Raw genomic sequence first — 27278 nt, forward strand, 5'->3', positions numbered from 1 at the left:
GAGTCAGGAATAACTTGAGGGCTTAGTAACAACACACTCATTCCTGCAGGATTGCATTCCACACTGCCCAGTGTGCTCATCGCTTTTACCCTTGTATTTATATGCACAATAATCAAGTTGTGCAGGATTGATGCCATGCCTCAATCACAGTCAACGAAAAGGAAAATCCCATTAGACTTCAAGTGAAAATCATTAATAACACACAGCCTTTTTACAAAGAGCATTTTAATGATCTCAGGTCTGGAGCACAGAAATCTTTACTTTTCTATGTAGACACAAATAAAACTTTATTCTAGAGTCCAAAAGAAAGTTACAGCTTTGTCGCATTTTCATTTCTTAAATGTCAAAAAGAAACAGATACAATTAAAATACAACTGAACTTGTATTAGAAGCATTCATCAGTCCCCAGTCAGCGAGCTAACTCAAAAGAGATGATGAACATCCACTCTGAAGAGGCTTTTTTCAGATGGAAGCTGTTTTGCAAAAATAAATGTAAGTGGAATAGCTAAACAGCCATTTAATTCATTCTGGGACGTGGGATTTAAATGGCATGCGAAGGGCAGTCGGGTTTTCATAGCAATAGTGTGAAATGCCTCTCATTCTAGACCTTCGTCCTCAGAGTGTGTGCAGAGGAACATGGCTCACCAAGTAACATACAAAAGAAGTGCCTCTAAAGGGATTCTCCTCATATGAAGAGATTTCTGCAGGCTTCGTTCTCTTTAAATAGCTCCATTGCCCTAGAAGGATAAAAATACACAGATCACTTACATGGGTTAATATTCATGTGAGTTTTAATGGATTTTATTATTATTTTGCAAGCCCTGTGGGAATCTGTTAGATAAGCTCTGTAAACATGTGTTGTTTCACACGTTATAATTTGTCAGAGACTCAGATTATGTTTTCAGCAAGTGCAAATGCTTTGGGGTTTTGAACTGGAATTATTCCAGATCAAATTATCCCAAGGCTGTGTGGGGCTGGTTCAGCCCCTCTTGCAATTTAGAACAGATTCAGGGCTGGTCTAAATTGCACCAACTGCAAAATCCACTTAGAACTTTTGTGCTGGTAGAGCTCACTAGAGCGCAGTGGGCTTGGGCGTCACTCATTACCAATCGCCAGCATGCTTCTGACATGCCCTGTACCTCATGAGGGCTGGTAGGGGGTGATGCAGCTTTATGCCATTTAGGGATTCCCCTATGCCCAGGAAATCCCTAGGTGCCCATTTAGGGCAGTTTTAAGTCCCCTTTACGCCCCAAGAGCACTGTGAATGGAACTTAGCAGCACTGAGAATCTGGCCCAGTATCTTTTACATTTTCCACAGTATGTCACTTAAAACAACATTGAAATCCTTTTTCCATACACACTTGGGAGTTTTGCAATTACATTAATCTCTTACGTGGGGCAAGAATATTTACATGCATTTTTGATTAATGTAATCACATGATGAAGACACAAATTTGCTTACCCCACAGCATCCACAACAGGTGCAGTCCCCACAGATTGTTCCAATGAGTCCATTGACAACCTGAATAGCACAAAGCACTACTTGAATTCCACTCATTATCAGCAACAAGGAGAAGAGGGTCAAATGCCAGGGAAGTATGTTTTCAGGTGATTTGCACAAGGCCCACATGGTGGTGTTGCTTAGATAATTCCTGTGTAAAAAAGAAAAAAAGCATATGAGAAAGACAATAGAAGTTATTATAAATCAGTAATGCAGTACTAGTGTTCCTACCAGTTTGTTGTTACTGTAATCTGAAAAGTGAGTCACTATATTCCACTTGACTCTAAAATAATTTCCACATCACTATTAATGGTACTTTATATTTCTGCTTGTGGAATAATGAAAGAGTTTTGATTTCAAATAACTCCATTGCATTTATAAACATGGACATCAGCTCGCTGACTACAGCATGAACAAAGAGCAGGTAAAGAAAGAATAAACATGTTCTGATGGCAATTATATACTTCATTTTATTTTGTCAGGAAAGAACTGTCAAATGAGATGTACCAGAACTTCATATGAAGCTTGTTCATGCCAAGTATGTAGATGCAACATTTATAGTTAAAACTTCTAGTGGTGAAATGGATGAACTATCGATAATGGTGGGAGTACATCGGGGATCAGCACCGAGCCCTTTCTTGCTTATCCTCATCCTGGATACCCTCAGAACAAACTCACAAATGAAGACACCTTGGTGCATGCTGTTCACTGTAGATATTGTTCTATGCAGTAAGTAGAAACATGGTCTAGATAATAAACAGGGAGATGTGTTGGAGAGATAAGAGATCAAAATAAGCAGAGAGAGAAAACAGAGTATATAGCTTGTAATTTCAGTAACGTGAGCACTGAAGAGTTATCCTTGACTGGCTGGGCAAACAATACAAAAAATGCAAAGTTTCAAGCATCTGGGTTCCAGAATCCAGAAAAATGGGGAAATGGAGGCTGAAATTAGAGATAGGATAATAAATGCCTGGCTCAGATGGAGAGAGATAAGTGGTGTAGTATTTGACAGGAAGATACCAGGAAGAGTAAAAGGGAAAGTCTAGTAAATGGTGGTCCATCCAGTTTAAATGTATGGTGGTGAGTGCTGGACAAAGAAGAAACTTGAGCAAATGATCTGTTCTACAGAACTGCAAATGTTGAGATGGCTGAGTGGTGTAAGCCAGAAAAAAACACATGAGGAATATGTAAGTTAGAGACAAAGTCAAAGTAACACCCATAGATGAAAAAATGAGGGGGTGCAGGCTCAGATGGCTTGGGTCACGTAGAGCACGGTCCTGACAACAATGTGGGTAAGAGGGCCCAACAGATCAAGAGTGAATGAAAAAGACAGAGACACTGACCCAAGAAGTGGTGGGATGTCATAAAAGAAGACATATTAGCATGTGGTGTGATTAAGGATATAGCATCAAACAGAGCACTTTGGAGGGAGAGGATTAGTAGGGTGGCCTCCAGCTAATAGGATTAAAGCAAGGAAGAGATGAGAAGGGCTATCAAATAAGATCCATGCCAAAGATCTGCCTGTTCAGTGATCACCCAAACTTGTATCCTTCTTTCTTCAAAAGTCAAGTGTTTTTTCTTACTACACAGTTCTAGTTATGCAGTTGTATAGGGCAACCCTGACATCTAGTGGTAAATTCAGTACATCTATATATGCATATGTGTATCATAGATAAGGTTAAGATTCTGTCATGGGTATTTTTAGTAAAAGTCAGGGACAAGTCACAGGTGTGATACCCTGGCACCTCCTTATTCACCACTGTTACATAATTAGGATATGTTTTGTACAAAGTATGCCTCGTGAGGTATCATTCTAAAAGTCTTGATCTGCTAGACATTAATATCTCATTGGATTGTATGTGCTGTCATCATATGTGAAGTTATGAAGTTTGATGATGTGTGTGTTACTGAAACATGTTGTGAGGTTGAAAACACCCACAAGCAGCTTTTCAGGTACAACAGTAAAAAGGCCAATGGTTTATTGAGGAAATGCACATAAACACAAGGGTTACCCCAGAGATTGTGTACCATAGAAACATCTCAGAGATAGCACTGCACAATGGGAACTGTTTGACCCAGGTCACAGCAAAAGAGCTTTTCAACAAGTGGGAAGAAGATATAAATGGGGGAAACGACATCATGATGGTACCTCACTCTCCCTACACAACACACCTGGAAACACCTGAGGAACATAGACTCAACTGGGATGGAATGTGTAGCTGTGTATGTAAAGCTGGGAAACCCAAGCTGCAAAGCTAATGTAGCTTGTGCCTTAAGAATCTGCCAGCCTGTTTATCACTCAGGGTGAGAATTTGCTAATTCATATCCTATCTATCTAATATGTTAAGCTCAGTTTATGTTTTTGTTTATTTACTAGGTAATCTGCTTTGATCTGTTTGCTATCATTTATAATCACTTAAAATCTATCTTTTTGTAGTTAAATTTGCTTTATGTTTTAATCTAAACCACTGTGCATTTGACTAAGGTGTCTGGGGAAAATCTCAGCTTGGTTACAAGTGTGCATGGTCCTCTTCACATTGAGGGAGAGGCAGACTGGATATTAAACCCATATACTGGCCAGATTTGACCAGGGCAGGAAGGTACAGCTCTGGGGCCCTAGACTGGGAGGCTGGCGGTTAGAGAGCCTGCGTGTAACTGCAGCTGGTGTGTCCCTACCTGGGTGAATGCTGGTGAAAGTACAAGCTTGGAGGGCTTTGCAGCTTGTCACAGTGTGCTAAGGAGCCCAGGCTGGTGGGTCAGAGGGCCCTGTGGTACCCCAGTTCCAGGTAGCACCCTGAGGGGAACCTGTCACAGTGAGCAATAAATAAAAATTCATGGAAGCTCACAAACTGTCCATACCTTTTACTAGAAATATCCTGGGATGGGGAGACAAACAGAGCATTGCCAGGGCTTACAGCTTCTCCAGCCCCACTACTGCTCCTGTGTCAGGGGCTGACTGCTGCTGCTCCAGCCTAGGAGGGGCTAATCCAGCCCCAACCACTGCTCCAGCAGACCAGGAACCATGGCAGTGGGCCACCAGTCAGCTGTTTAGTGGCTCTGGGGCTGGCCAGCTATTCTGGCAGCTGCTGTTCCGGTGGGCCTGGGGCAGTCCACGATGGCCACTGCTTTAGTAGCACCAGGGCTGACCAAGCCTGCTGTTCTGGTGGCCATTGCTCTGTGGCCTGAGGCTGGCTACTGGCCAGCTGTTCTGGTGGCCACTGCTCCAGGGCTGGTTCCTGCTCTGGCAGCCCCAGGGCTGACAGCTGCTCCACAGTCCTGCCTTAGAAGAAGTCACAGAGGTCCCAGAAAATCACAGAATCTGTGACCTCCATGACAGAATCATATCATTAATCATAGGGTTACATTTAAAACACGGGGAGCACATTCATCCTTAGTGTATATCGTTTGCTCTCATTTCATCTCAGAGATAGATTAGATAGATTTCAATGCTTTAAGCACCAAAGTCTGACCTTGGATTAGAGGATGCAACTCTCATTGACTTCAGTGCTAAAAATGTTAAATTACCTTCAATGGGAGTTGCAAACATGGAAACAATGGTAAATTTTCAGACCCAAATATTTTTCTTAATTGTTATGGTTTTACATTGTTATTAAAACAAAACAAAGGAAATTCTACTACAATGAGAAAAGGGAAATAACATTTCTAACAAACCAGCAAATGCTGACAAGTCACCTGTATTTCATCTCGTGCCTAGATAACACAGCAGCACAAACATGTCCCTGGCTGTTCTAAAAGCCAGTCCTGAGGCACAGTACAATGCGATAAGGATGGAATGGCAGACCTCATTGCCATTTTCTGGGCTTTGCCAGTTTCAATCAAAATGTGAAGGTTATTTCAAAACCCAGTTTGGGTGATTGTTTTTTTTTAATATTGCCTCTGGATACTCCTAATGTTCTGTTAATTCAGAGAGTAACAGAATTAAGATCAGAAGAGATGTTTATGATGATCTAATCTGACCTCCTGCATAACACAGGCCCTAGATTTCATCCAGTGGTTCCTTCACCTTGACCAACACCCTTCAGCTGAACCACAACACATCATTCAGAGAGAGCTCCAGCCTTGGTTCAAAGATTCCAAGTAACAGAGAATTTACCACATCCCTTGGCGATCTGTTCCAATGGTTAACAGCCCTCACTGTTAAAAATGTGCATCTTATTTTCAGTTTGAACTTTGATGACTTAAACTCCTGCCAGGGAATTCAGGGATATGAACAAGTGACAGATATGCATGATACCAAAGAAGTTTCAGCTGCATAGTGTGGACAACTCCCTCCAATTTCCATAACCAAAATAAAATTACATGAAGACTAACTCTTAAATGTTAACAGCCTCAGTTTCAGATCTGAGATTCAAACTAAAAACACTCTTAATAATATGATTATAATCTAGCCCCCTATACTGCTTTAAAAATCTAAGGAATAAACTGACAAGTGGTAAATTTATCTTAATTGGGACTTTTTGAAATCTCTAGTTTCAGCTGGGGATGGTATTCTTATTCTAGAAGATTGTATAGCCACGTACTGTCACAGTACACAGCAACACTTCATCCAACAGGCAGGCACATTGCAGTCTCAGTAATGTGACTATTTACACAACAGAATTAAAGCTAGAAATGACATCACAAACTTCCTTACCGCAGTACAGCTTCAGTGAATGAATATATCACATCTTTTCTAGCTAACCCATGCATGATGCAGTGCAGTATCTTACCCATTCTCAAATGGATAGCGCCATTTACTGCCATCGTTACAGATAGGGCCTCTATTTAAAGCAACTGCTGACACAATAAAGCAGTATCCAGCTCCCAGAAGTCCAACTGCGGCAAATATTATAGAAGTAAACATCTGATAGAGAGAGAAAAAGATGAAGTTATTTTTGACCTCTTACAACAATTAAATGTATCCTGCTTAAGTGAATGTGTAGTACAGTCTCAACCCTGACTTAAGATAATGCATTATGCAAGTAGACTTTAATGTACATTGCATGTCTGCAGGCATTTCACTTTGTGCTCCAATTCCCATTGGTCCTTAGAAGCTTAAACCAAGTCAGACTGGAGTAGTATTTGCATAGGAGACCTCAAAGGAACACTTTGATACTACAGGAAATGGTAATGGTGATTCAGTATATGGCATTCTTCCCTCAATCAGTACTAACCCTGTCTGGTGTTCGGGGGCACTGTGCCACACTGAACGTTCTGTCAGATGAGATCATGGCCAAAACTGAAGTCCCAACTCTTTGTAAAGATGCCATAGCACATTTTGTAAGAGCAGAATTGTTAATTTTGGTGTCCTGATCAAATTTTGGTCTGGTTAATTATAGTCTGCCTCTGTAAATTTCCCCTCCCTTTCCACATTCTTTACTTCCTATCGTGTATTTGTGCTCTTCATAACCAATGTCATAGCTGGCACTAATGCAGAGATGGCACTTTCAGTGGAGAGGCAAAGGACCGAGTGGACATGAGGTACGGACTACAATATTACACCAAAAGTTTAAGGACCTTTTAGACTCGAGTTGAAGGACGTAGGTGGGAATACTTCTACTACTCATGCTGCATCTATTCTGTGGATAAATGAAAACTTTGTTTTCCAAGAATGTTATTCTGGCATTCTTCATGACTATTTAAAAAAAAAATCACTGAGGAACCAAAGCCTTTGCTTGCACTTCAAAAACGTTTTGTTACCTTCACATAATCAAATCTTTAAATCATTCCAAGACAATATAAATTCCATAACATAAGCCTTGTGTTCAAATTAACATGAAAGAACAAATTCTGTTCGCAGGTATACAATCCAGCTAAATTCAACTGAGTTGCTCAGGTGAAATGATGGTAGAATCTATCCGCAAAGCATTAAATGTATTTAACAGTTCAAACTATTTGGTAGGTATAAAAGCTCTCCAACAGCTGAACTGATTTGGGATAATTAATTATGGCAACAGAAAATTGGCAGCGAGATGCCATGAGATGGAATGTGTGGCTTCTAAGCTCAATTAACCCCTCCAGCGTTAATTTAGCAATAAAGAAGGAAGGTTTAACTTGGACCCTAAACCTACACTGGGATCCACTACTGCGGCCTGCTGCACCTATGCAGAGCCCTAGTTAAATCAACAGGACTTTGCACAGCTGTGAGGGGATTGTACTAGTGATTCTTGATGCAGAATCAGGGCCCCGGGGAGAAGATGAAAGAACAAACAACGTGAGAGATGTGTAGTCACATCATTTAATGCACTAGTGGAAGGTGTTCAGATCTGGAGTAATTGTTACTTTGGTGGAGTTATTCTGGATTTACACCATGCTACTGAGATAAAAATCTGGCCCATTCTAGTCTACTGAGTATGAGAAGTGCATTCTTCCACAAGGATTCTGGATCAAATTCTCCAGCCCTCTAAGTCTGCTATCCCTAAGTAGAGGTAGTCTCCACAGGGATAGAGTAAATGGAGGCAGCTACACCATCTCCTATGCTAACTGCTCCACCCCTTCACTATGTAAGATGGAGGAAGTGGCATTTGAAATTAGAAATGAGCCTAAGCCAAAAAGTTCAGCTCCACATTTGGCTCCAGAGACAAAATTCCTCAATGTCTTCAGGGTGTTTGGATCCATATTTTTAATTTAGCCCGTTATAGAAAAAGTTTGAACTGGACTCTGCATCTCAGCTCCTCAAAATGTGGTGGTGGTGCAGTGCAGGGATTTTCAGAATGGGGGAGGTGAAGAGAGGGTGTTTGGACCTGTCTCCATTTGAAACACACTTTTCCCCCACCTTAAAAGTCATAACACTTAAAAGTTTGGAGAACTATTACCAAACAAAATGCCGTCCTGCAGAGTGCTTCTGTATTGTGCCCTATAATTGGCACTGATACCGAGTCAAGTTTTAAACTTCAATTTGAGGTGCATAATTTATGCTGAATCTTATTTTGAAGCAACCACTCTATATGCCCCACATACTTCCTGTCAGCTGCCTTTCAACATGCTGAGAGAAAAGGTGGGTGAGATTATATCTGTTATTGGATCTAATTCTGTTGGTGAGAGAGGCAAGCTTTTGAGCTTACACTGAGCTCTTCTTCTTGTACTATTCTTCTTCTCTGAGACCTGAAGAAGAGCTCTGTGTAGCTTAAAAGCTTATTTCTCACACCAATGGAATTTGGTCCAATAACAGATATAACTTCACCCATCTTGTCTTTCTAATATTGTGGGACCAACACGTCTACAGTAACACTGCTTTCAACGCACTGTTACTTTAACCTATTATTTTGCTATCATACATTCCATACCACCACCCTTTTCAACCCTTTCTTAATATTGTTGGGTGGTGAGGGGCTTTCTTATGGTGTGCTGTGGATTTGCTAAAAGGAGGAAAAACTGTACGATGGAAATGGCTATAATATTTTACAGAAGATCCACATTACATATTGTGTAGAGTCCACAGTAAAGCTATACAGTGACAGTAATGGAGCAAAAGACACCTGTCATAAAAGAAAAAAAATAACTGTCTCCTCATCTGAGAAAAGCAAAATGTGGGTCTTTAGAAAATTTGTTTTATTTTTAATAAGCCATGTCAGGGCGACAGCTGTATTGCATTGGCATCCCAACAAGGCAGCCTAGTAAATGTGGTCTTGGTACTATCAAGAGGTCCTGGTACAACAACATCTTGGCACATCAGTAATCCTTGGCTTAGGGCACAAAAGGATACCAAGATTTTTCACTTTGTGCTATGGACAACAAACACATGCACTACATATTCACATTTTAGAACATCATAAATATATCTGGACAGACATGATATAAATGTCATTGTTTGTAACCATTTGGCTGTTTTGATTTTTTTTGGCCACATCCTTCTTTTCCACTTACCGCAAACCTCTTTCCACAGCTTTCATTACCACAGCATCCACAACAATCGTTATTCTTAAGGCCCAAAAAAACCAAGGCAGGAAAGATCATCTACCAACAATAAAAAATACAGTTCGATTAGGTTGGACCATTCTGAGTTAACCTTATGTTTTAATCTATTAGTCCGGTGTCTTACTTTTCTTATCACTAAATTGAATTTTTAATGACTAAATCAAAACAAGTTTTAAATTGTCTATTTACTTACTAAACAAAGTGCACAATCAAGAGTTATTTGCAATGTTGGTTGTACTGTGTTTGAAGTGCTGGGGAATTACAGTAAAACCCAACCTTTTACTTTAGAAAATAAAAGTGAAAATTTCACAATTTGTCTACTCACCAATACACCGGATCCCAACATCCCTCCAAAGTACCAAACTTCATTTGTGATGTGGCTATTATTGTTGATGACTTCTCCTCCGGGGAAAAACAGCAAAATATTAGCTAAAGTACATAGCACAGCCAGAGGAATGAGGGTGGTTCCCAGGCACTTGGCACAACCACCGGAGCACATACTTTCTAAACAAAATTACAAACGGAACTAAAGAAAAATGAAACCTCCTTATTCTTGTCAGTGTTTTAAACAGGAGGGTCTCAGCATAATTTACAAAATCCAATTCTGTTTTGCCCCTGGGGAATTCAGCCTATAAAATGTTTCCTTCGGAGAGGTTGCAGTCTGTTAGTAAGCCAGTGCTCCAGTTACTTATAAGCTCTCACTGTCATGATGTCAATTTTCTGAACCCCCCATAAATGAGATTATAGTCAGACCTACCTCTGTTTTTACCATGACAACCAATAGCCTCTGTTAATGTTCTACCAGCGCAGACTAGACCGTCAGTTATGTGGAGTCCAATTATTGGAAAATATCTTGTTCAGTTCTGGATGGTCATTTTTGTAACACGCTGTCCATGCCCACACTGGAAAATAATTCTTAGCTGCCATTGAATAGAAAACATGTCATTAATCAGTTTGTGATGGTTGTAGGCAGCTGCAGTCAGGAATCCCCCCCGAAAATGGCTTAGGATGGTCAAGCTAATAAGCATTTCTTATTTTGAACTCTCCTAAGAATTAGTGCACAATCAAAATCAGAATTTACATAGGCATCTTTTGCCATTAGCATCCTGGCGTAATGGGGGGCATTTAAAAAAGAGTCATTGAATGTTCTCCTTTTTTGTGTTTTTGATTTTCTTTGTTGTCTTAAAGGAGGATTTCTTAGAGTCCGACACCACACTGTTTACTTAGGCAAAACTTACATTTAAAATCAGTTATAGCTTTGTCTGAGGGAAGACAGTAAGGTTGAGCCCTTTAAACAGAAAGAGGCATTAGATCCTAGTCCTACAAGCAGAATTGTGGCAGGCAGATCCCTGAGCTCATGAAGAGCCTCGTTGACTTTGTGTGGGCTCCATGCAGACACAGGTGTGTATCTGCACAAGCTGGAGTATCACAGCCTTAGTGCTGAAATATCATTTGTGCATAGTTATAATTCTGAAACTGATATGACTATAGGTGTATTATGAGAACCTTGTCCATTACAAAAAGCGATATGTAATATGTCCCCTCCATGCCCCTTAGCAAGACTTTGGGGCAATCATAGTAAGGAGCCCCCAAATAATCCAACCTGTTTTTACAGAACACCCAGTTCATGCCCACACCGGATATCTGGGACTTTCTATACAGACCTCAGTAAAGCTGCTAGTCTCTTCAGTTAAATACTGAGTGGTGGAGCCAACCTGTGGGCCAGATCGATAGTCCATTGAAGGAAACGGAAAGACTCCCTTTGACTTCAATGGTCTTTGAATCTGGCTCTATCCTCTGAACTATATCCATGAAAATGTCAATAAAGCCAACAGGGTTTCCTGGGTGTAACAGTGCAGAATTTGGTCCTTAGCGTTTTTTAATTCCCACTCCAGGAAACCTAGCACACAACAGGCTGAACAGCTTACAAATAGGGTTTAGGCCATGTGCAGAATGTGGTGGAACAAACCAAAGTGAATGACCCTCAGACAAGTGCCTCAATTAAAAACAGACCTCAGGGACTTTTAATACATGTGCTAAACTTCAGGCCTTTTCCTTCACACTTAGCCCCTACATACGACCCTCTTCTCCTGAGTTTCACACTAATGCTCAGCACTGGTAGGAAGACAAGGATTCCATTCTAGTCAAGTCTCCAAGGTGACATCTTAGATTCTGAGTTGTGTTCATAAACAGGTGACTTTTCCCAAAAGGATACCACTGAAGTATTTTTCATTCAAACTTGGAACAAGTTTTCTTCTCATAGTAGTTTTGTGCCTCAGGGCGGCTCTAATTTACACAGGCTGCTGCTGACTGCAAAAGGCCCCAGCCAGCCTGCCTTTTCAACTGCTGAGTCCCCTGCATCAGAAGCCAGAAGGGCAGGTAGCATAAACGCAACTAACCATGTCATTGCACAAGCACAACCCAAATATTTCCTTAGGCAGAGGATGTTCAATGGCAGAATCTGTCAATTTTAGGGCTGTTTTCACCGTCAAAGTAGTAAGGTAGCTTTACTGTACTGGGGGATCTGGCCTAGTGTGTATAAAGAACAGCACTTGTTTACAAAAACAAAAAATAGATCACGTTTCACATATGCCAAGCCTGACAGTGTCTATTTAAGGCAAATGTTGTGATGTTAGAAATCTTCTTTGTGGCTAAATGTAAGGTTTATATAAGCGAGGGACAAGCAGCACAGGTGTGAGAAGGTGTGTCAGGCTCTGTGTAGGCTTCTCCAGTGTGACTCATTACTGAGATATAACTCTGCTATTCCAGCCTTTGCTGCTACTAAGCAAAGAATGGGGTTTCTGGATTCTACTGCAATACAAGGAATAAATAAACATTACACATCATAATTCTTAATTTTTAATCATTAACAATATTGGTGGTAGAACTGAGTACAGTCCTTCTCCCAGTGATGCAGGTGGTTAATGGAGGAAACTACAAAACCCATTTTCACATCTGACTTCAGGTCAGATTCTGATCCCTTTATTCAAGTTGACTTTAGTGAGCCTGCTTGAGGAGTAATGTACTTCAGCACGTGTAAGGCTATCAAAATCTGTCCAACCATCAAGATTTGAACCTCTGCAGGTAAAGGTTAGTGAGCTAACCCACTGAGCCAACTATTCCCCTGCTTGAGTGAATACTAGGAACAATCTCCTGATTTTTCCACACAGTGCTGCCCATGAGATATTGGCAGCCAGGCAAGTACTGAGCACACAGTCTGGAATTCTGGCTGGTAACTGATAATCATATGTTTCTAATATGCCTACTGTTGCCTTAATTAAGAGAAATGAACATGCTTACATATATAGCTGGAAACTGCAGACACCCACTGAAAACTTTTTTTTATTGGCAGCATATGGAAATCCAAGAACTGGTGAATAAAATAAGTATAATAGCTTGAGGCACAAAAGAACAAGTTCATTTATAGAAGAGACCTCATGAATCAAAAAACAGTGATTCAGACGCCTGCTCAATATAGAAGGCTCCATTCAGCTTCCTGTTTCAAACATTCTCCATGGAGTAGCTGTCTCACGGCATAACATGGCCATGAAACGAGATCATGTTACAAGAAATGGAACAATCTACCAGAAGCTCCTAAGTCAGGCTGGATGAAAATGCTACTTGGCTGTGGACTCCCATGCCCCCTCTGGAGTCAGCTTAACCAATTCCAATGTGGCATGGTTTGCTGCACTAAGAGCAACCATGCCTAGGACAGCCCACTATGCCTCTGTGGTGCTGTGAAGGATGCTATCCACATACTGGATGGTTGCTTTTTTTGTGTTAGACTCCCCAAAGAGCTTCCCAATCTGAACACTGCTGATACAGAAGCCTTTGATTGACTCAAGACCTGATCACAGAGAGGTCCATCCTTCTGTTTTCCGAGGTGTTTTAGTCTCCAAACTCTTTATACTTCAGCGCTCCAGCACAAATCAGATTGGTTAAAAAAGGCTGAGGGGTGAGCACTGTTAGTATGGATGGCTTAGTGTGGTTATCACCAGGTTGGAGTTCATATGAGCACTACATAGAATCATGAATACAAACTGAGAAGGATGAAAATCAGCTTTTCATCCTTTCAGTGTTGAGAAGATTTTAGGAGCCAAATTCTGCTCTCATTTACCCCAGAGTACTCTAGAGGTATTTCATTGATTTCAGTAGAATTTCTCCAGATTTTCACCAGTATAAATGAGATCAGAATTTGTTCCTTTAATATCCATACAGACAAGGTCTGATCTTGTCTGTACGGATATTAAAGATCCAGTGGCATTTTTTTTCCAAGTAGGAATTTGTTCCCTTGTCCCTCGACCACTCTTTCCATTGTCTAGCATGCCACTGATTGCAGAGGCAGATGCACTTCCATAACACTATTTTGAGGTCATTTTCAGATGAAAGGCATGATACAGTAAAATAAGTTTCTTCTTTGTTTTAGAAACAGCGGGAGCAGCAAGTCAGCTCTTCCCTAGGTTGTGAGACAGGGCCAGTACAAAGTCTACTAAGAAACACTGGAAACAATAGAAGGCAAAGCTCAAAAGCTCTCAGTGTTAGCAGCATATGGAATTTTGGAAATGGATTCTAGGAAAGTTCTTCTCTGTGCTAGAACTCTTAGTAGGAACATAAGATTTGCCACACTACATCACATCAGTGGTTCATCTAATCCAGCATAATGTCTCCATCAGGGGGGCAGAATCAGATGTTTCAGAAGGTCTCTTTAAATCAGATGCTTACATACTGCAAAAAAAGGACTTGCTTAAATTATTCACAAGTATTTATTTCTTGCATTTACTAGTTGATAAGTTAATTGCAACTCCACCAGAGAGGTCCTTTGGGGCCATCTGCCTGTCCCAAGTCAGGGTAAAGGAGCAGGGTTGGGCGTGGGGCTAGCAACTCCACCCTGTAAAAAATCAACCTGCTACAGAAACGCCAACAAGTTAATTGCTCCTTACTACATAGAATGTGTGATAAGACATACATAACAGAGTTTGGCTCTAGATGCCATTATAAGGTGACATAATTTAAACGTTAGATGGATAAAGTACAGGAGAAATTGAACTAATGATGAGAATATACCCTGATAAAGATATGCATACATAAGAGCAAAAGAACTGAGTATGTCCCTTAGAGAGAGAGACACACACACAGATCTGAAGGACTATTCAGGTACCTTTTAAGAAAATATTGATTTATTTGGTTTTTCAGTGGACCACCTCTGCTTTAAGATCTACTAGAATTAGTTTTCAATCAGCATTTCTATCAACAGTAAGAATTTCCATAATGTTTCTCTGGTTCAAATTCTGTTCTCAAGTTTTGCAAGTTAAATTTTAAGTAGCTCTACAGAAGTCCATAGAATTTCTCTGGATTTACACCAGTTAAGCTATGGATGGAATCTAACCCATGTTGCACAATAATTTATACATTCTATATAACTGAAATAAACTAGGAAAACAAACAGAAACAACAACACAGGTGAAAATGTGCTACTATAGGAAGGAATTCTTGGGGGAGAAAGGATTCCCAATCAATTTTAGGCTTTGTGTAGGATTTGCAAATGAAAACCTTTCATCTTGTCCTGTGTAACTAGAGGAACACAGTGTTTAATAAGGCCATAGATTTCCTATGTGGTACTCACTGAAATTTACAGGAGATACAGAAGGTGGTGTAAATTAGACCCTCTCACACTGCAAATAAGATATGACTGGGGTCCTAGTGGGGGGCCACCTATGGTCACTCAGTTAGGGTGAACTGTAAAGAATGGGGCAGCCAAACCCCAAAAAGCTAGTGGATATTTCAATACTTAGATTTACCAAAGCAGCATAAAACAGCTTCTTTATTACCTCCCTGGTTACTCAGAAGTTCAAACAACACAGTTCCCTTAAAGTGATCCAGCCTGAGGTCTCCATCCAGGTACCCAAGTCAAATATGATGAAAATTTTTAAAAATCTTATTTCATCATATAAAAGAAAAGGTTCTGCCAATCCCAAAGGATTGGAAACATTATCTCCCAGGTTAATGAATGTTTCACCTCTTACCCAAGTACACACTACAGCCAATTCTTACTAAGTAAACTAAAATTTATTATAAAAAACAGAAGAGAGAGAGTATGGTCAAAAGATCAACGTACATACAGACAAGAGTTCAATTCATTTAGGTGCAGATTCACAGCAGAGATGGTGAGCTTTGTAGTTGCAAAGAGTTCTTTCAGAAATAGTTCATAGTTTATAGCCCAATGTCCAAATATCATATTCAAGGTGTGCCAGCAAAACTGGGACCTCAGTCTTGTGATTCCCACTTCCCCTGATGAAGCCTAAGCAGAACTGAGATGACAGAATCAGGACCCAATGATCTTTTATACAATTTCATGTCCTCTTTGACAAGTTGGGGTTTCCTCGGGGAACAAAAGGTAATTAGAATGACTTTGAAGGAGGTCCATCACCAGTACTTAGCTATGCGAATTAACATAAGACCATTTGCTTGTTCCTTCACCATTCACAGTACATTTCAAAGAGAGATGAATGCATAGATATCCTGTGTTTACAAATCATTTAAATGATAGGATCTTCTTTTGACCTCTGATTATCAGAATACAGCATAGACAGGGACTGTAGATTACATTGTGGACACTTCTCATTCATATGTAAATACACAAAAACACAAACATTATCTCCCCACATGTCTTCTGAGGGTTATTTATTTTGCAGGATGTTTAACCCATTCTAGCCATGTATCACACAGACATATATTTTTAATGGTGAGAGTAATTAACCATTGGAACAATTTACCAGGAGTCGTGGTGGATTCTCCATCATGGCCAATTTTTAAACCAAAATTGGATGACCCAAGCCAGTGCATTTAACATGCTCAGGACCTGTAAAATGTTGTAAGCAATGAAAGTAGTGTGAGGGTTGTTTTAACATATACCTTCTTACACATGAGTAGAATGTAAGTATGTCTCAGGGAGTGCAAGAGATTCTGAGCATAAAAGAAATCTAATTTATGCCACCTTAAACATCACCTCTGAATTTGGCCCACTGCTATACCAGGATAAATGCCACCTTTGCCATTAGCACACTTATTCAGGAGCACAGAGAAGGCCCATCAGAACAATTTTGTATTTTACGTGGCTTTTTCCGAGCAAAGTACACAGAATTGACTGTACACAAAATTGTAGTCATTTTTGGTCAAAGACTGCAACAAGCACAAGAACAACGAAGAATTGTCCTTATTATGAATTCATATTACTTTACTCTTAGCAGCAGTCCTGGTAGTAATATTGGTATTAGTTTGCCATGTTCCTTTCCTGGCTCTTTTTGAAATCCAAGTGGCATGGCCATTCTGTCAGCTGTGCACGTGGGACTCCCATTGAAGTCAGGAGGGGTGCGGCTTGTGAGTGCCAGAGAAATTCATTCCCATGAAATTCATTCCTGGGGGCCAGAAATTCATTCCCATGAAAGAAAAGGATGAACTCAAACTTCACAATGTTCACAACCAGCTTCAAAACTTATTTAATGGATTTAGCTTTCCCTCAATAGCTCTTCACACACATACACAATCAACCTCAACATCCTACTCTCCTTCACAGGCAGAAAAAATCAACTGTCTGGTCAAGTTTTCTCTGACAGGTTATGAAGGAAAAGTTTATATTTTGCAATTGTTATTATTTCTCTTAAATACTTGTGGTGCTCACATGTCATGGTAATGAGGGCCATGTAAATAGATAGACAGATAGGAGTTGCATGACCAGGGATGCTCTCACTTCCACAAACTGTTCAGCCCTAAGACTTGGAAGATGCAGAGCTACCAGGAGGAGGTTATTTACATGACATTCTCTCTCCCCTGTATAGCTCTGCAAGTCTCACTCCCTGCCATGGAGCCACAGATTGTTTTTCATGGTGCCTACCACAGTGGGTTGACCTTTTCCCCTGACAGAGTAGGGTGTGGTGGTGCTGGTGTCCATGGCCTTCCAGAGCTTATATTGCTCAGAAGACTGCAGACATTTTCTGCAGATTGGGCCACAGAGCCTGTGTTTTTCCATACTTGTATTTGAAAGGCTGACTTTTATGTTTATTTTGTGACCTCTGGAAGCTGTGCTGCACACTATGAGGCCATTCCAGGAAAGACTGAATTAGAAAATCACATATTTTTAATAACCCCAGCACATTTTTATCAATTGCCAGATCATATGATTAAGATATGAAAGCTCCAACTCTATCTTACATCGTCACTGCTATTTAAATAGATAATACATTTTAAAATTGTGGTATTCATTCAATTTTCTGATTGTTTTTGCTTTGGAAGGAAAATATGTTTTATATGATATAAAATCCATCTTAAATTCAGTAAAGAGGTTCAGCAGAATTCCCAAAATAGCCACATACCTTACTTTGTGTGCTCAGGAAAAAAGTATGTCAGGGCCTGTTCCTATATTGGAATGAACTCTTGCAAACTGCTGAACGCCTGCATCTCCACTGACTTCAGTAGAGTTTCAGGGTGCTTAGCATTTCCCAAGAGGAGTGCTGCAGAGGTCCTTCATCTGCAAACTCAGTTTTTACACAGCCTTTGGTCAGTCAAACACTCATTGGCTGCATTGAGAATTTTGGCTCAGAGTGTCACGAAATGGCCTCAGGATTTGATGCCATGGGAATTTTCAGTGCTTTGGTTTAAAAAGTAAGTAAACCCGCAATTAAAGATACAATGGGTCTGATTCTTGTCTCACTCCAGCGTAAGGACCTGGTCTCACACCACTGAAAGTCTAGCTGGGGAAGGCACCTAAAATACTGGAACTGACATAGTTCCACGAGTTTTTGGGCTGAGGATGGGATGCTGGCTCCTCCGTACAAAACCCAAAGCGTTTAACACCTGTGGTTCCCAGTGAATTGGTGGAGCTATATCAGTGCATTAGGTGCTCTTGGGATAGGTGGGACTTGTGATCCATCTGTAGGTGATGATTCAGGGTACTGGTTCTGGAATAGAGTAACCAGATGTCCCAATCTTAGGGACTTCGTCTTATGTAGGCAACTATACTCCCATGCCTCACCTCCTCCCCGCAAAGTGTCCCGATTTTTCACACTTGCTATTTGGTCACTTGTCTAGTTGATGGTTTTGTCAATAAAACCGCTCAGTTATTTATGTTGCTGGGGGCAGGGTGTGTAGTGAATCTCATGCATTGTTTGAGGTACCAGCCTGTTGCAGAGCCTCACTATTTTGTGCCTTTTTTTCTGTAAGGTTTCTTCTGGCTCTAAGTGCCCAGAGAGTTCCCTTGGGGCCGCCATAAGCTCCTTCATTCAGTGTCATGCCTAGATACACATTTTCCTGTCATGACCCAGACCTGGATCGGTGATGTATCTGATTCCAGGCTCCACAACAAAAGTCAATGGGAGTTTTCCCACTGACTTTAAGGGAGCAGGATAGGACCCTAAGTGAGAGAGAGGAGAAATCTTGTCCGGTGTGCTTACATGGAGCTGTTCATACCTAATGGGGAGCATTTGAGAAAGAAATGTGCTCTTTAATCATCCATTAGTCAAATCAAACATTTTGGATAAGAGGCTTATTACAACACAGCAAACAGGCACAAAAACCACTGGAGGAAGTTCTGTATGTTAGGCAGCACACTCAGCATATGCTATTCAGCCACAGGCCAGCATTAGGTGGGTTTAGACCAGGGATGGGCAAACTACGGCCCCTGGGACATATCTGGCCCATGGGACCGTCCTAACTGGCCCCCGAGCTCCTGGCCCGGGTCACTCACCCCTGGCCCCTCCCCTGCTACTCCCCTCCCCCACAGCCTCAGCTTGCCCTGCCATCAGTGCAATGCTCTGGGCGGCAAGGCTGTGAGCGCCTGGGGCAGCACAGCTGCAAAGCCCGGAATGACCCGGTGCTCTTAGCTGTGTGGTGGCGGCGGCAGCGTAGCCCGGCTCCAGCCGGGCAGTGCGGTTGTAGCGCTGCCAGTCACCGGTGCTCCAGGCGGTGTGGTAAGCAGGCAGGGAGCAGGAGGTGTTGAATACAGGGCAGGGTGGTGGTCAGGGGCAGGGCTGTGGATAGGGGTTGGGGCAGTCGGGGGGGAACAGGGGATCGAATGGGAGGTTCCGAGGGGGCAGTCAGGAAGGAAGGAGGTGGGGGTTGGATGGGGTGGCAGGGGGCAGTCAGGGGCAGGGGTTCCTGGGGGCCATCAGGAATGAGAGAAGGGGTTGAATGGGGCAGCAGGGATCCTGGGGCAGTCAGAGGACAGGGAATGGGGATGTGTGGATGAGGCAGGGGTCCCGGGGGGGGAGACAGGAGGTGGGGGCTACGCCAGGCCATGAACCCCCTCCCTTAACCGGCTCTCCATACACTCCTGCTGGTAAAGCTGCATTCACACTGTCTCTTGTGTTGGCAAAACTTTTGTCTTTCATGAGGGTCTGGGGGTGGGAGGCTTTTTTAAGTTCCCGTGAGTGAAAGACAAAAGTTTTGGTGACAACTGTGCAGTGTAGACATACCCTTTTGCAGCCAGCTGGAGTGTGAATCTAGCCTGCACTAGCCTGCTGTGCTCTTGTCCTGTTTCAAAGAGGACTAGATCTAAGCACATTAACAAGCTGTTAATACACATCAGCAAGGTGCACATAGACAATTAGTCTGCAGCAGGATCCTGTGAGTAGATTCACACCCCAGCTTGCCACAAACTAATTGTTTGTGCAGCCGCGCCCTTTGTCCTCGCTTTCAAGGCCCTTCACAGCCTATCCCCATCTTACCTATCGGCTCTCATTCAGTATCCAGAGGTTAGCCCCTGCTTGCGCTCAGCTCGCGTCAGCCTCCATGGCCCACTTGTTAAATTTTTAAACAAGCACCTTTGTGTTTTCACCCATGCTGCCCCTCACTTTTGGGAGAAGCTTCCCATAAATATTCACACAGCTACTGTATTATCCACCTCAAATCCCTACTCAAACCTCCCCTTGGGCGTGAAACTGAGGCAAAACTTGTCAGTTTTGGCTGCTAGTGGCAGAGCCCACTGCCTAACATGTTGACCATCACTGTCTCTCTGTACTCCCCCATTGGCCTGTCTGTAACCTTCTGTTATCTTTTAGAATAATAGAATATCAGGGTTAGAAGGGACCTCAGAGGGTCATCTAGTACAATGCCTTGCTCAAAGCAGGACCCCTCCTCAAACAGATTTTTACCCCAGATTCCTAAATGGCCCCCTCAAGGCTTGAACTCACAACACTGGGTTTAGCAGGCTAATGCTTAAACAACTGAACTATCCCCCTAGATTGTGAGCACTTTAGAGCTTGGACTATCTTTTTGTTCAGTTTGTATAGCAGTTAGCTCACCTGCCCCTGACTGGGACTTCTCGGTGCTACAGTAACAACAATACAAGAGTGCGACTCTTTTCCACACAGCTGTGAATGCTGGCATGGCAGAGAGGAACAAGGGTATAAATTGAATTGCTTTCAACAACCCTCCCCCCAGTTGACATGTGATTCAAAGGCAGATGACATGATAAAACTTTTGTTGGGATTCCTGACAAACCCTCACCTCTAAAAACAATCCCAAATCTTCTACGCCAGGTCCAGATTGAGGATGCTGACCCTACAAAAAAAAAATAAATAAATAAAGGGACACCATTTCTCCTGCTTCCCCTCTCTGTCAATAACCATGCAGCCAGCTGGCACGATCAGACCCCTTAAACTTCTGTTTCACCCGCTTACTGAGTGACTTGAACTGGCTTCACTCTTCATCTAAATGTGAATTTATGCAAGGTCTTGGTTGGTTTCACTGTTGCCAGCTCCTAAATGTTCAGTTATGACTGCCTGTGAGCAGGAATAGATTAAGGCTAAGTGATATCCAGACTGAGCTAAAAAGCAGAACTCCAAACTCACTCTTGTTTTTCCACAGCAAGGGGTGGACTCATATGCCCTAGAAGAGGGTCTTGCTTTCTGCTCTAACCAACATTCTTTCCAAATCTGGGTGTCTTTTTGGAACATGAGGCCAGGATTACGCAATCCATGATTCAATCATACATGACCTTCAACTTCACATGGGGGCAGCAGATTCGTGGGTTTCCCGTGCCTTTGCCTGATTAGCGTACATTGTATTTCTTGCTGGAGCTTGGCACTAAGAGACTGCTTACTCACATAGGAAATTCCCAGACTTTTGGTAACTAGTTGCTACACTGCACATCGCTATGTAAAAGGAAAGAGCATATGGGCCACCTTAGAGCAGAGTATTCTTTTAAGGTTCATGCCCTCAGTTCAGAGCCAGAGTAGAAGTTTCCTGAATTCTTTTAAAGGCAGATTAACAAATATATTTATGTTGGACTCATCAGGGCCTTGTGAGCAACAGGAAAAGGTTAAGGATAAGTAATGAAAACATTTCAAAATAATGGTTCAAGGTTCATCAATGAAGCTGCCTCAAAAGATCCTATATATTGTACATGTAGCAACATACCCACACATCTAAAATTGTCCTCCTGACTGAACTGTACATTCAGAAAGAAATATCATATTCACAAGCAGGAGATTCCTTGAGGGTGAGTGAAAATATCCCGAATGCTGATACCACAAAATGAAAACCCAATTTTGCTACAATCCTGTCCTGCTTTTTTGCAAACAAGTATCCTGATGATATATTCTTGTTCTCAATGCACAAGCAACATATGACAAAATATTCCCTTTTGCCATCTCACTCTGTTGCTATGAGCCAAACTCACCATAACTGGATCTGAACAGTAACATGAGTTGGAAGGGCACTGGGATGTAATTGTTCAGAACTTTATTTTTATAATCTCAAATGTTTGCGATACTTTATTTGGATCTTGGCAATTGTTTCCCTGCCAACTTCCCTTTTTTTCTTCGGCAAACATTGATTTTAAAAGACAACTGCATATCTAGCATAGACAGAGCATGTTGTGTTTAAAAAAATGTTAGCACCAAATTCTAAAAATAACTTTTTGCTGTGGTATAGACAAGCCCTTAGTGGGGAAGTGTGTTATCGAGATAAATTCTAAGCATTAAGCGATCCTCAGTACATGACTGCACTAGAAAACTTCAGTCAGTTAAAACTGTTAGCCAATATATATTTCTAGAAGGCTTTGTATTCTTTTTACTTATGATAACAGTGTGTAACTCTGAATCACATTCCCAGCATGCTTTTCACTTATGCTAAGCTTACCGTGAACTGTTTGCTCCCCTAGTTCCCTGTACATGTAGAACCTCTCAGAGGGCTGCATGTTCTGTTAAAGCTTGCCAAATATGACAATGTGCTAGGTACAGCTCACACAGATGATGACAGATGATTTTTGTGGAGACTGTACTGATATGCAATCTGTACCAGCTTAGTGCTGGAGCATGATGTCTCTTTGTTTGCCGACTTCTGGAAAGCTATATTCAAAACAAGGTAAGAAATTGATCAAAAAGTCTGTGTAACTTTCCATTGTTGTACATGAGTTAAGTTTGTGTTTAACCCTGTGTGTGTGTGTAACTCATAATTTCAGAACAGATTTGAATGCTGCCAGACGTTACCAATCTGGGAAACAAAGCATTAATCCTTTCATAGAATATCAGGGTCAGAAGGTCATCTAGTCCAACCCCTTGCTCAAAGCAGGACCAATTCCCAGACAGATTTTTGCCCCGAATGGCCCCCTTAATAATTGAATTCATAAGCCTGAGTTTAGCAGGCCAATGCTCAAACCACTGAGCTACCCCTCCTCCAAACTGATGTGCTAAGTGAGACTTGAACTCACAACACCAGCATCACTCCACACTATACTGCTCTATAATTACTGTGTACTAACCAGTTGTGCTACTGGAGCATATTTCCTTCCTTGGTTGGGCTGTTTTGTCTTTAAACAAAAAAAGAACCTGACTGAGCTAATTTACCTGATCTCTCTCCAACCGTCTACAAAGAACCCTACCAAAACCCATGTTCTAATGAAGGTTTTTCCAAACAGACCAAGTCAAATCAGTTATTTTTCTCTGACTGCACTTGTCCTTTCTGGGCTCCTGATTTGGGGGTCCTATTGGCAGGTCTCTAGTCCGGCCCTAGCCCTCGGAACACAGCTTGTTCCAGGGGCAGTCAGTGGGACGGGGGGGCCTCAGGAAGTAACAGCTCTACTTTGCACCAGGGATACTCAAGCTTCCTTGTACACTCTGCACCTGCTCTGTCATGTGAAGAGCACCAACCCTTTGCTCCCTGCCCCCAGGGGAGCTGTGACTGCAGCAGCCCATGAAGGGAGGGAAGGGCCGCCGGCTGCGGCTCGTGGCACTAGAGTGAGTCCTCCAACTGCTGGGGCTCACTCTGCCCTCTGGCCCAGCTACTAGTCGTAGCAGTGCTGCTACCCATGCAGGCTGCCAGTGTGCGAGGGCCTGGCTGGATGCTCCCCAGGCCCGTCCCACATGCAGCATGGGGCAGGGTGGCCCGGCATCTCGCCTGCGCCCTCCTCCCTGCAGCCACTTACTATCAGCCCTGAAGTCCCTCATACCCAGGGGCTCCCTTCCCTTCACCACTGCAGCAGCAAGCTGGGAGCGGTGGCCGAAGCTTCTGTCTAGACTGAGTGTGGATGCGCTGAGGGGTTTGCCCTGTCTCTGCCCATGCACCAGACCTCTGCTGGAGAAGGCAGCACAGCATACGGCAGCCCTCACCCCAGCAATGGACAGCACCCTTCAGACTTGTGATCCTGGGGCCTGCCATACCAGAGTGGAGCCATGTGGTCCAGCTAGACTGGAATCTGCTCCAGCAGTACAGCTTCTCCAAGGTAAAGGACAAGAAGCCACACAGGAGGTAGTTAGGGAATAACCTCGCCATGGGGAAAGTTTTATGCAAGCATTAGTTAGAGGTTGGCCTCTGTGCTATGGTTGAAGGGAATGAGCCCTTGCAAGATTTTTTTTAAAATCCATACTGCTTTAACTCGGTGTCTGGTCTTGTTAGCCAAACTCTAGGACACTTATGGCCTCAGTTATATTAGTAGCTTGTTGGAGTAAAGTCTACAGGCTAATTGTCACACAATTATTACTTAAATTTGCAGCTTTTCAGCACTGGGAACCTGATTCTGAAAAGATTTATGCTCTCTACTGAGGAGGTGGAAACATACTACATAACTTGTGCATCCACCTAAAACAGCTAAGGTTTGGCATGTCGGTCTAAAGCAGGGGTAGGCAACTTATGGCACATGTGCCAAAAGCAGCACACAAGCTGATTTTCAGTGGCATTCACACTGCCTGGATCCTGGCCACCGGTCTGGGGGGCTCTGCATTTTAATTTAATTTTAAATGAAGTTTCTTAAACATTTTAAAAACCTTATTTACTTTACATACAACAATAGTTTAGTTATATATTATAGACTTATAGAAAGAGACTTTCTAAAAATGTTAAAATGTATAACTGGCATGCGAAACCTTAAATTAGAGTGACTAAATGAAGACTCAGCATACCACTTCTGAAAGGTTGCCGACCCCCGGTCTAAAAAATGAACTATATACAGACAAGTTACAGACCTAGCATTATTCACTAGGTAATTTTTGCAAATAATTTAAAATGAAGAGCAAGTCTGAGAAACCACAATCTGTTCAGAGAGAAAAATGTAGTTGTTGACTAAATAATCTAACTAGACTTATTCAAAAAATTCTAAGTGCAGTCAATTGGATACAGCTGTGCAGTTTTGAGCATAGCTGGAAATGTGACAGGCAAAAATACTATTACAGTGTGTAAATTAAAATATGAGAGAACAGGTACTAAGATTTTGCCTGTTTATTAATAGAGATGACCACAGAGAGATTTGTGTTCAGTCATCAGCTCTCTAATGGGTGGGTGCATGTTTTTGTTTTGTTTTTAGATTTTCTGTTGGACTAAACATACATTTATTGGCCTGGAGGCGATATCATAGCTTAAGTTCTGTTTGCGAAGATCCACAGTGGTTTTGTATCAGTGGTTTTGTTGCTTGGAATCAGCTCCCTGCAACAAATACTGATTTTAGGAATAGTCTTTTGGTTCTATGATTGAATAGATGGAGAAAGAAAATCGTACTTCACACTTTTAAAAAAAATGTCAGTTCTCGGATCATAACCCACATTTTTTAAACTTGGAACTCAAGATGATTGTACTATTTGTGCAATTATGACCTGAGTTTCAGGGGAACTGAGCACTTGCTACTGCTTTGACTTCAGCTGAAGTTATGGGTACTCAGCACTTGTGAAAAATCAGCCCCATAGTTTCTGCAGCCATTCACTGTGTGTTGCTTGAATTTCACTATGTGTCATGAGTTCACAGATTGCCTCAGCGCCTGCTTCTGATCCCACTGAAGTTAATGGGAGTTTTGTCAGAGACTGCAGAGCGCCCTAGGTTTGCCCCCCTACCACACCTGACCCTCCTCTTTCCCTGTTAACCTCCCTTCCCCACCCCCAACAGCCTGACCTCCAACACGCATCCCCTCCAAATTGGGTGGGGTGAGTGGTATTGCAACCTGTCACACAGGGTCACAGCACCACTGATCCCATGCGCCAGGTCACAACACTCACTCTTCAAATTTGGCCCACGTGCTACTCCATCATGATGGAAGGGTGGCCAATCCCAATCTGAGTGAGTGGTACCGCAATACCACGCACCGAGTCACAGCACCACTCAGGTTTGGCCTAGCCAAAAAATGGTTGGGCCATGTCCAGGGTGGTTATTCTCCCCTCCAGTCCCCAGCTCTACAGCCTATGAGTTTTGGCATTGGCTTCAGTGGGAGTAGGTCTGGGACCAAATGTGCGTACCAGCACCAAAACCCAATCCATTTAGGCCTGTGCTGTTGAAAAGTTATATATAGGAAAAAAAAAAAAAGGAAATACCCAAGGAAATCTGCATAAAATAACTGGGGGTAGTGTCATATTTTGAAAGAATTTTTTAAAAATAGGTACACATGGCAACAGCTTTCCCTATTTGTGGCATCATTTCAGTTTAGGCAATAAGGGGATTTGGTTGGGTGTGTCAAAGTTAGACTCAGGACTCACAGTTTGTCAGACCACTCTGTTTTATTAGCACAGCGCTCTGCTAATACACCCAGATAATGTGAGCACCATACAAGACACAAACTATCTTATTTATACAGATAAAAGGGGGGGAGCACTTAGCAAGATAACAAAGGAAGCAGAATCTGATAAGTTTACCTGGGCTAGGCATGCATATCTTATTTCCTTACTAACTATTACCGATCTTCTGTTAATGTTTCGCCATTCGCACCCTTGTTTATGCCTAATGTTTCTTTTCCTGGCACCTGTATTTCAACATTTCTCATTTCTGCTTAAAGGTACATACAACATTTCTTTAATCCATTCTTATTTTTACAATATAATTCATTCTACTTTCACAGGTGGGAAGCTAGAAGTAATTGGTTTGCCTCTTGGAGGGGCAAAGGACCATTCCTCCCTTCTTGCTACCCTGTTCTTCAGTAGGGGGAAGGATCAGGTCAATAGGGAACACAGGCTTTCAGGCACCCACATAACAAGACAATGAGCATGTGTAAACACAGAGATAGACTCCATTTCTCCTCATTGGTGAACCAGGCCAAGGGCCCATTTCTGCACAGCTCACAAACGAGGGGAGCATATACAGGGATGTTTGAGGGAAGGGGCCACATATTAGAAGTGGAGGTGTTTGTCGCAGAAGGGGAAGCCATAGTGGAGGCCAGTTATATTCAGGACAGGGGTCATACAGGTTACTAGACAACATGGGTATGGGGAAGATGATCATGTATGGGACTGATGTTCTCATACGGCAAGATGGGATGCTATCATAGTGAGCATATGGAGGATAGTCAATGGGATAAAATTGTCTGTAGGGGAAAGCCAGATATCACTAGCTTTCCCCTTGCAGTGGTCTCCACTAACCATTAGATTATGCCCAGCAACTTCCTACAGCAGAG

At 42.2% G+C, this 27278-nt stretch overlaps 1 protein-coding gene across 1 annotated transcript; it reads right to left on the minus strand.

Moving 5' to 3' along the window:
• Window positions 1–320: 320 nt before the first annotated feature.
• TM4SF4 (transmembrane 4 L six family member 4) lies at window positions 321–10026 on the minus strand. Its single transcript, XM_032806231.2, has 5 exons — window positions 9744–10026; window positions 9368–9457; window positions 6232–6365; window positions 1463–1652; window positions 321–737 (listed from the first exon to the last, which is right to left on the minus strand). Exons 1-5 carry the CDS (start codon window positions 9915–9917, stop codon window positions 720–722), a joined length of 606 nt encoding a protein of 201 aa, XP_032662122.1. The 5' UTR covers window positions 9918–10026; the 3' UTR covers window positions 321–719.
• Between the last annotated feature and the right edge of the window lie 17252 nt (window positions 10027–27278).

Source organism: Chelonoidis abingdonii, chromosome 8, assembly GCF_003597395.2.
Source record: "Chelonoidis abingdonii isolate Lonesome George chromosome 8, CheloAbing_2.0, whole genome shotgun sequence".
NCBI classification, from domain to species: Eukaryota; Metazoa; Chordata; order Testudines; family Testudinidae; genus Chelonoidis; species Chelonoidis abingdonii.